General features: G+C 38.1%; 1 protein-coding gene across 1 annotated transcript; it reads left to right on the top strand.

Annotated features, from left to right (window-relative positions):
- Positions 1 to 1312: 1312 nt before the first annotated feature.
- Positions 1313 to 1903, top strand: LOC116851607. The gene has a single exon (XM_032831206.1). It carries the CDS (start codon positions 1313 to 1315, stop codon positions 1901 to 1903), a length of 591 nt encoding a protein of 196 aa, XP_032687097.1.
- Positions 1904 to 10797: the final 8894 nt, after the last annotated feature.

The following is a 10797-nucleotide window of genomic DNA, read 5'->3' as shown; positions in this document are numbered from 1 at the left end:
GGGTGTCAAGCAGATATACGAGCGCTCGGGCAGCTGGAGCGCGCGCTCCTTCCCTCGGTCGAATAACTCCGAACTATGTACCTGAAAAGGTACGTGCTTCTACGGAGCTGCTTCTAGCGTCAACGGTTAATTTTGCTCTGAGTCTTGTCGAGTGCACATCGCTACAATACCATGTCAAGTTATCCCAAAGGTGATAAATCGAGCAGTGATCGTTCTGCGAAGCCACGAAAACGCAGATTCCACGGGAATCGATTCACAAGTGAATCACAATGCAGAGTGCAACACAAGCAGTAGTGCGAAGAAATTAGCCACCGCAAGCACCGAAAATATAATTGTACATGCAGGTCACTATTACCGAATAATTGAATTTCTGACAGTGTTTCTTGCAATTTCTGACATAGTAATATGCAGATCTTGTAAACAAAGCATAACATTTGCAGAGAGCGGGCATCGAGACTTGGGTTTCAAAATTGTATTATCATGTATGTGCGGTCGACGAGAAATCAATTCAGGACCGTTAATAAATACCGGTTACGAAATAAATAGACGAATTGTGTTTGTGATGAGGCTTCTTGGTGTTGGACGAGAAGGCATCAATGTGTTTTGTGGACTTATGGATATATGTCAAGGTTTGGCGAAATCAACATATGATAAAATAGTGCAGCAATTATACTTAGCGTCGAAATCAATGTTTGAAAGTGTCTGTAAAAAAGCTGTCAAAGAAGAGCAAGAAAAAAATGTAGAAAATAAGCAAACTGCAAATTGTTTGAAAGTTTCCGGCGATGGGTCGTGAAAAAAACGTGGCTTCACTTCATTGTTCGGTGTAACAACTCTGATTGCATATTACTCTGGCAAAGTAGTCGACCTTATCGTTAAAAGTGCGTATTGTCATTCATGTGCCTTAAATAAAAACACATTAGACAATGACCAATTTGAGGAATGGTATGAAGATCATAAAGAATCATGCTCCTCAAATCACGACGGTTCAGCAGGGAAGATGGAGGTGGATTCAATCATGGAAATGTTTTTAAGATCTGTTGAAAAATTCGGAGTAAAGTATACGAATTATATCGGCGACGGCGATTCGAAAACTTTTGCTGGTATTCTCAAAATGAATCCATACGGTGACGATTTCCCTGTTACTAAAAATGAGTGCGTGGAACACGTACAAAAGCGTATGGGAACTCGACTCCGAAATAAAAAGAAGGAAGAGAAGCTCGGAGGTAAAAAGCGGTTGACGGAAAGCATCATTAAAAAGTTAATGATCTATTATGGTTTGGCAATCAGAAGAAATATTAATTCTGTCAAAGATATGAAAAAAGCTGTAATGGCAACGCTAGATCATTATTGTTCGAGTGATAAATCTCCTCGCCACGAGAATTGTCCGGCAGGCGCCGAAAGCTGGTGTGAATGGCGCAAAGCTGAAGCCACGAATTCTCTTGCGTCTTTCAAGCATCCTGCTCGATTGATTGACGAAAATGTGGAGAAACATATTCGTCCAATCTACGAAGAGCTCTCAAACGACGAACTTTTGACGCGATGCTTAGGCGGGCACACGCAAAATTCAAACGAATCTTTCAACTCCACTCTCTGGTGCATGATCTCGAAACATCTGAATTCTGGCCGAAAAATCGTTGAAATTGGTGCGTACATGGCTGCAGGAATGTTCAACGAAGGATATTCTGCAGTTTTAAGTACCATGCAGCTGCTCGATTTAAAAATCGGCCAGCTATGTAAGATGTTTGCGGATAACGTCGACGCACAATGGATCGAGAGGGAAAACCGGCGTACGTCTTTTTCCAGCAAGGAAGCTCGCACGGCCCGTAAACTCGAGCAACTGCATCAAAATGAGTTTTTTGAGGAAGTTGAAGGTTTACTTTATGGCGCAGAAATAGCTGATTAGCGTATTATTACTGTAAGTAATCAAAAATTAACATTTTTTCTGATCGTAAACTTTAAAGCGCGTTTTCTCGAGTTTTCGTTTTTACGATTTTTCTAAACTGGCGGGCGTGATGGCAAGAAAACTAGACGACCAATCAAAACGAACCAAGACTTGTTAGCTTTAGTTTTGTATTCTCTTCTATTTGAACTAAAAAGATTCACGAAAAAATCTCTAAACAACTTTTTTAGTAAGTTAAAATGATTTTTTTTTTTTACAAAAAGCACATTTTTTTCAAACCTGAGAAAAATTTTAAATTTCACGATGTTTTGGGTTTTTCTTAGTTCATCTAGAAGAAAAATATATGGAAATTAAAATTTTCTTTGGTTTTTTTGTTTCAGACGAAAATTACGAGCTTCATCTTTCCCGCCGATTGGAGACTGCAATTGCAAGGTGTTGCACAAATGTGCATAAAAATCGGCTGCGTTTGAATATTTTTCTCTCAAAAAAATTTTTTTTAATGTTCAAATATGCAATAAAATAATTCGCTAGACTTGCTTATTTTTTTCTGTTCTAAAAAAATCCCCCCAAAAACGCTTTTTTTAGGCCTCCTAAAGCAGGATCCTCCCTGAAGTAGCTTGGTATTGTGGATAAACGACCAAGACACACCCGCCGAGGCAACGCAGATATGCGTCTTCGAAACCGCTCATCTCTATCTATCATGGATACACGATCGAGATACATCCGTCGAGGTTTCGCAGATACGCGTCCTCGAAACCGCTCATCTCTATCTATCGTGGATATATGATCGAGATACATCCGTCGAGGTAACGCAGATACGCGTCCTCGAAACCACGCATTTCTATATCGTGGATACACGATCGAGATACATCCGCAGAGGTATCGCAGATACGCGTTCTCAACAACCATCATCTCTATATCGTGGATATACAATCGAGATTAATCCGCCGAGATATCACAGATACGCATCCTCAACCCTCTTATTTCTATATCGCGGATACACAGTCGAGACACATCTGTCGAGGCCTCGCAGATACGCGTCCTAGAATCCACGTACCTCTATAGCGTAAATATACACTTGAGATACCACCGCTGGGATACTGTAGACACGCATACGTGAACCGATTTCCGCTATATTAGAAACACAAGCGACCGCACCCCGTGCGAAGACCATTAGGTCGACGTCGCATCGAGCACTCCATCCAGGAGTACCGTATTTGCTCACAATGCAATATATATTTTAGTACATATTAAAACGTCATGTTTTCTGTTGTATTTAATAAGTTTTTAGTTCTTGTTGAGAGGAGAAGACAAACATACAATCAAACATACAACAAGATATTCCGCGCCAAGAAATATAAGTAAACATATAACTTGAAAATAATATCGTTGAAATGTACAGCAATCTACTTGTCGTAGAATGTTTACTTTTATAGGCAAGTTAAAAATATGATCACGAGAATATACAACTATCTTGATTTATTTACAGGCGATAAAAGTGTAACGATGCATATCGTTACGTAATAATAGAAACGCAGAACAACGCAAATCAGGAGCGCAAGAGGACAGCGCGTCCTCTAATATTGCGCGACCGCCGAACAACCGCGGTAAATAGCGAATCAAGCGAGATTCGAGGGATATAAAACGCCGCGTAATCGTAATCGAGGAGATTCGATCATCCTCTCTCGAAAGAGAAGCTGAACCGATCCACCGCTTCCGACGGAGAATCCGATTCCGATCAACCGCTCTAAGAGAGACCGACTCTACTCCGCTCCTGGCAGATTACTGTTCGTCGATTGGCGACTATAGTCACTCCGCTGTCGTTACACGGATACGTGTCATCGATATTCGACTCTATTCCGCTCCTGGCAGATTACTGTTCGTCGATTGGCGACTATAGTCACTCCGCTGTCGTTACACGGATACGTGTCATCGATATTCGACTCTATTCCGCTCCTGGCAGATTACTGTTCGTCGATTGGCGACTATAGTCACTCCGCTGTCGTTACACGGATACGTGTCATCGATATTCGACTCTATTCCGCTCCTGGCAGATTACTGTTCGTCGATTGGCGACTATAGTCACTCCGCTGTCGTTACACGGATACGTGTCATCGATATTCGACTCTATTCCGCTCCTGGCAGATTACTGTTCGTCGATTGGCGACTGGAATCACTCCGCCGTCGGCTCACGGATTCGTGAGACCGACACTGATAAGGCCCGCGGCCCCGTTGGCCGCATCCGAAATCGTGTTCGAATGAGCCGAGCTCGTGGAATCATAGAGGAAACTCCGAGAGCTAAGGTCCCGTGTACAAGGACAGACGGACGCCTCACATACGCCGAAACGACTCAAATCTCCGCGATAGGAGATCGAAGGGAGCGCCGCTAAGGCAATATCCCGCGTGCAGCCACGCTGCAATCTCAGCGACAGCGGACATTATATGATTCCGAAACGCCGATAAAATCGCGGAAGAAGTGTCAACCGCGCTTAAGAGATAAGACGCCGAAAGAAACATTAACAGAATAAACTCGCGAATACGCGACGCTGACGTCGTCCGTGTCCCGCGCACCACGCGTCACATCACGCAAACCGGCGTCTAAACAAACCTCTGTCAGGCGATACAAACAACCAAAACCAACGGCGTCGACACGTATTGTTCGATCTGTATCTTGTAATTATCGTCATCTTAGTATTTAAATATATTATTCATTATCATTTTTAAAACCAACACTGTTTCTCAATTATTCCGCTTATCACGAACCCGATCCGACGAGCGATCCGAACCAGCGACGAATCGCGGTTACAAAAGTATACATTTGGACATTCGAGGTGATGCTATATGCATACAATCACTTTCTTATTATTTATTATCAGTATCAATAACGTTTTAATATGTATTAGGTGTACAACTTTGCTTCCGCCGTTTTTTTTCCGAAATTCGTGGCCTTATTGTAAAAAACTAGTTATACATTTATGATTCAAAGTATTGTCCATCGCTGGCCATTACTTTCTCCCATCTTTCGGGCAGCGTACGAATCCCGCGTCGAAAAAACTGGTCATCTTTTGAGGCGATCCACGAATCGATCCAATTTTTTAGTTCTTCATAAGACCGGAAGTGCTGGTCAGCCAGGCCGTGTGCCATTGATCGAAACAAGTGATAGTCAGAGGGAGCAACGTCTGGAGAATATGGCGGGTGGGGTAGGACTTCCCATTTCAACGTTTCCAAGTATGTCTTGACCACTTTCGCAACATGGGATCGAGCATTGTCATGCTGCAAAATCACTTTATCGTGTCTCTCGTTGTATTGCGGCCGTTTGTCTTTCAATGCTCGGCTCAAACGTATCAATTGCGTTCGATACCAATCGCCTGTGATTGTTTCAGTCGGTTTTAACAGCTCATAATACACTACGCCGAGCTGGTCCCACCAAATACCGAGCATGACCTTGGAGCCGTGAATATTCAGTTTGGCCGTCGAATGTAGAAATATGGCCGGGAACTCCCCATGATTTTCTGCGTTTGGGGTTATCGTAATGAACCCATTTTTCGTCCCCAGTCACAATGCGATGCAGAAATTCCTTCTTTGCCTTTCAAGCAGCTGTTCACAAGCAAACGCCGTTCAACATCTCTCGGCTTCAATTCGTACGGCACCCAATTTCCTTGCTTCTGAATCATTCCCATGGCTTTGAGGCGTTTTGAAATGGCTTGTTGAGTCACTCCCAATGATCGTGCCAATTCTTCTTGATTTTGAGACGAGTCTTGATCAAGTAATGCCCCCAATTCTGTATCTTCGAAAACCTTCTCTCTTCCATCGCTATGTCGGTCTTCGACGTCAAAATCACCGAAGCGTTGAAACCATTCACGACACGTTCTTTCATTAATAGCGGCTTCACCATAAGTATTTGAGAGCATTCGATGAGCCTCAGCCGCAGATTTCTTCATATTGAAGCAGAAAATTAAAACCTCCCGCAAATGACGAGAATTTGGCTCGTAAACTGACATTTTCAATCGAGAATAACTTTATGATGCAGACACAAATCGACTAATGTTTCTATGGGGTTATGTTGACAGATGCCCAAGTTTATTGTATGACGTCTATGATCTATTTATTTCGACCACCACTTACCGCTAAAGCCATCTATAGGAAGACGACGGAAGCAAAGTTGTACACCTAACACTAAAATATATATTGCATTGTAAGCAATGCAAAATACGTATCAATAACGTTTACATACAGTATCAATAACGTTTTAATATGTACTAAAATATATATTGCATTGTAAGCAATGCAAAATACGTATCAATAACGTTTACATACAGTATCAATAACGTTTTAATATGTACTAAAATATATATTGCATTGTAAGCAATGCAAAATACGTATCAATAACGTTTACATACAGTATCAATAACGTTTTAATATGTACTAAAATATATATTGCATTGTAAGCAATGCAAAATACGTATCAATAACGTTTACATACAGTATCAATAACGTTTTAATATGTACTAAAATATATATTGCATTGTAAGCAATGCAAAATACGTATCAATAACGTTTACATACAGTATCAATAACGTTTTAATATGTACTAAAATATATATTGCATTGTAAGCAAAGCAAAATACATGTCTATATTCGTGTTTGCGTTAAACAAACCTGACACTTCCCTAATTACCTCTGATTAATAGATAAAAACGAGACATATGCAAAACAAATGTATCATATTCGAAAAACATTAATTACATGTCCTAAGGTAAGATAAAAAAAAACCGCACAAGGATAATTCGTTGAACGCTCGCTGCCGGCTCAAAAATTTTCGACGTGGGAGCTTCAATCTGCTAGGCCACGCCACCTCGCTGAAAGATTTTAGTCATATCCGTGATACAGTCTCGCAATTCAAACTTTAAATTGTAATTTCTCATAAACAAAGGCCCATTGGCACAAATCCGAATTAGAGTGTTAATGCTAAACATCGCAGCTAGCGAACGTGCTATATCTCGTTCAAAAATCGATTTAGCAGGTTGTGGCATCTCCTTGTGAATTGTCTTGAACCATGAAGATATTAGATAGTTGTGCCTATTATATTTTTCGACCCTAGTGGAACTAACTCGTACTCGATTTAACGTAAACACCCAAAGTCACTCAGGAAATTCTAGGAACTTATGCATAAATGTAATATCTCTACTTTATTGTTTAAAATATTCTATTTTACAATTACATTAAATATTCTATTCTATATTTTAGAGAGGTTAGAAATGATAGAGGGGAAGGGGAAAGAGAAGAGGGAAAATAGCAAGAGAAGAGATATCTGGAGAGGTGGATAGAAACTAGGTGAAAGAAAGTGTGACAAGAGCAGTAGGAACAGGAGAAGAAATGTGGAGGGAAGGACAGGGAGTAGAATTAACTAGGCGAAAAGAAAGAAGAAGAGAAGGGCAAAGGAATGAAGGAAGAAATGAAGGAGAAAGGGAAAGATAAGATAGTGAAAGGAAAGAGGGAGATAATAGGAGGTGAAAGAGAGGAGAACGAAGAGAAGTATAACTCAGCGAGAAAAGTTACGTTGATTCGACGTCTACCAGACATCTATATGAAACATCTATCTACCATCTACGTCTAATCTAGATTAAGATCGACTTAAAAATGATCCACATTTTGATGTCTAATAGACTGTCATTTCAACGTCTTATCGAAAGTTAACTTTAGACGGCCGTGGTAATACGAATATCTATACAGCACAGTAATGTTCCCACACAGCAGAGGTATCCAAAATATATCATAGAGATATCCTAAATATACAGGGTGTCCAAAAAGTCTGAAAACACCTAAATAATTTCCCAGGTAAATTATTTTTGAAAAATGTTAAGGTCACTCTTGTAGTAATTTTTGACGAGGAATTCAATGGTGACCTTGGATTTGACCTTGATGATGACCTTAAAGGTTATTTCAAGGTCAGCTCAATTTTTTTAAATGGAAACCCCCTTTTTTGACGTCGGCAATCGAAAGAGCGGGAAATTTAACGTTCAAAAACATTATAAGGCCATAAATCGTGGTTGACCTTGAAGGTCATTCAAAGGTTATTTAATTTTGAGGACTGGATATCTTCGAAGAACGCAGTTGATGAAAATACCTTACTTTAGTTATTTTGTTTAATTGCAATTAGTGGTGACCTCAAACTCGACCTTGTTGGTGTCCTTCAAGGTTATTTCAAGGTCAAATTTTTTTTTCTAAAAACCTCCTCATTTGTCGTCGGCAATTGAAAGAGCGGAAGTTTTCATACTTTTACTTTTAGCGTTACCCAGAAACAACGGCGGAGACGTAGTAAGGACTGTTTCCTTTGGGGTGCTTGCTTAACGTGAGTCCCCTTGCCTCTCACGATGGGGTGCTTTATTATCGTGAGTCCCCTTGCTTCTCACGTTGGGGTGCTTTATTATCGTGAGTCCCCTTGCCTGTCACGTTGGGGGGCTTTATTATCGTGAGTCCCCTTGCCTCTCACGTTGGGGTGCTTTATTATCGTGAGTCCCTTTTATGTTATTTTTGAACCACGTTTTTAATACATATTAAAAAAGTATTTTCTAGCAAGTTCATTACGTTGGATTTCATGTTAGATAATTTGTTTATGTCTAAAATGCTAGCTACATATTCAAAATCAAAGAATAAGACGTTATGTTAATTATTGAAAAGCAAAAAAAATTGAAAATAAAGCTGTAAAAAAGAGGTTTAGAAACAATATTTTAAAAGCACTCCAAAGGGAACAGAAATTACTACGTCCCCGCCGTTGTTTCTGGGTAACGCTAAAAGTAAAAATATGAAAACTTCCGCTCTTTCAATTGCCGACGACAAATGAGGAGGTTTTTAGAAAAAAAAATTTGACCTTGAAATAACCTTGAAGGACACCAACAAGGTCGAGTTTGAGGTCACCACTAATTGCAATTAAACAAAATAACTAAAGTAAGCTATTTTCATCAACTGCGTTCTTCGAAGATATCCAGTCCTCAAAATTAAATAACCTTTGAATGACCTTCAAGGTCAACCACGATTTATGGCCTTATAATGTTTTTGGACGTAAAATTTCCCGCTCTTTCGATTGCCGACGTCAAAAAAGGGGGTTTCCATTTAAAAAAATTGAGCTGACCTTGAAATAACCTTTAAGGTCATCATCAAGGTCAAATCCAAGGTCACCATTGAATTCCTCGTCAAAAGTTACTACGTAACGTAAAAGTTACTACGTAAGTAAAGAGTGACTTTAACATTTTTCAAAAATAATTTACCTGGGAAATTATTCAGGTGTTTCCAGACTTTTTGGACACCCTGTATATTTGGGATATGTGATATCTTCAAGATATTCCTATGATATATTTGGGACATTTCTGCTGTGTGGGGTTGAATCAATGTTGAAAGAATGTTGAATTGCAACAATGTCAATATTGTAGCAACATTGAGAAACATTGAATCAACGTTGCACAAACCTTGATATAATGTAAAAATGGCCACGATTGTTGATTTTTCCTTGACATTTCAACGTTTTATTTATTCTTATTGTTTCATAAAAAAACTAATACCTAATTTTCTTCATGTCTTATAACTGCTAGAAACCGAAGATTGTCAAACACACTCTAAAACTTTCGAGAATCCTCCCTCGATAATTTCGAATCCGAAGCGGTATGCCGGTCACCCATCCATCCTGACTGCGTTGCTTAACCTAACGATCGAGCTGCACGCGATGATTCCAATGACTCTAACGGTGTTCTTACAATTTATGTTTATAAAATGTATACTTACAATGTTCACAGTTCTTATATTCATATTATAACGTATCTAGCAAATACACACGTTGATTCGCCTATCTATTTTATTTAATATCTCTAAAGTTTATGTAGTTATTTGCAAAATGACTTCGATCATTCTTTCCAGTTTAATGTTTTTCGAATAATCTGACACTCCTATTTTTCTAATACTATAATTGAAACAGAAATCTAAAAAAAAACTGACGTCTTCACATAGAATAAATTTTTTATGCAAAACGCGTGTGATAGCAATTACGAGTTAAAATTTACAAGGCAGTAGAGCAACTCGTTACTTTTGTATAAAAGAAAAAAATATTTATGTCTTAGTAAAAAAACGAACTAAAATGTATTAATTTTATTAATGAATAAATTAAATATAACTTATTTATTAATAAAATATTAAAAAATTTATAGAAAGAAAAGAATATTCTAGTAAGATTATTGTGATATATCATATTAATGTATTAATAATGTTTTAATAATGTCTATAATGTCAAAGAAATTAATATGTCAATTAATATCATTCTATTTAGAATATGATATATTGCTATAATTTAACTATAATATTGCAAATATATAAGTGTAATATTTCAATGATATAAATGTGTAATATTTCAATGATATAAGTATGTAATATTGCAATAACATTTCTGTAACATTTCAATAACATATGTAAAGGTACAATATTTCAGTAATATTTCTGTAATATTTCACTGTGATATGTAATATTACCACTATATTGCAATATCACTGTAATATTTCTGTAATATTACGTGTGGGTAAGGAATATGACTAGGGTAGGGGTTTTAAAATATTAGTAAACAAATATCCTGTGATATCTCAAATCAAATCTCTAATAAACATGAAAACATTCCCATATAGCACAGAAACATTGCAGAAACGTTGCAGAAATATTTCATTGCAAGATTGCAACATTGCAAATACATTGCAAAATATGACTGTAACATTACTATGATGTTGCAGTAACGTTGCAGTAAAATGTCCGGCCTTAGAAAGATTACATTGTAATATCATAGCAATATTGGAATGCAATATATGTATATATATATATATATATATATATATATATATATATATATATATATATATATA

This window comes from Odontomachus brunneus, unplaced genomic scaffold (assembly GCF_010583005.1).
Source record: "Odontomachus brunneus isolate Ranch 3 - 2012 unplaced genomic scaffold, Obru_v1 Obru_scaffold_180, whole genome shotgun sequence".
NCBI lineage: Eukaryota > Metazoa > Arthropoda > Insecta > Hymenoptera > Formicidae > Odontomachus > Odontomachus brunneus.
This window is presented reverse-complemented; position numbering and strand designations above follow the sequence as displayed.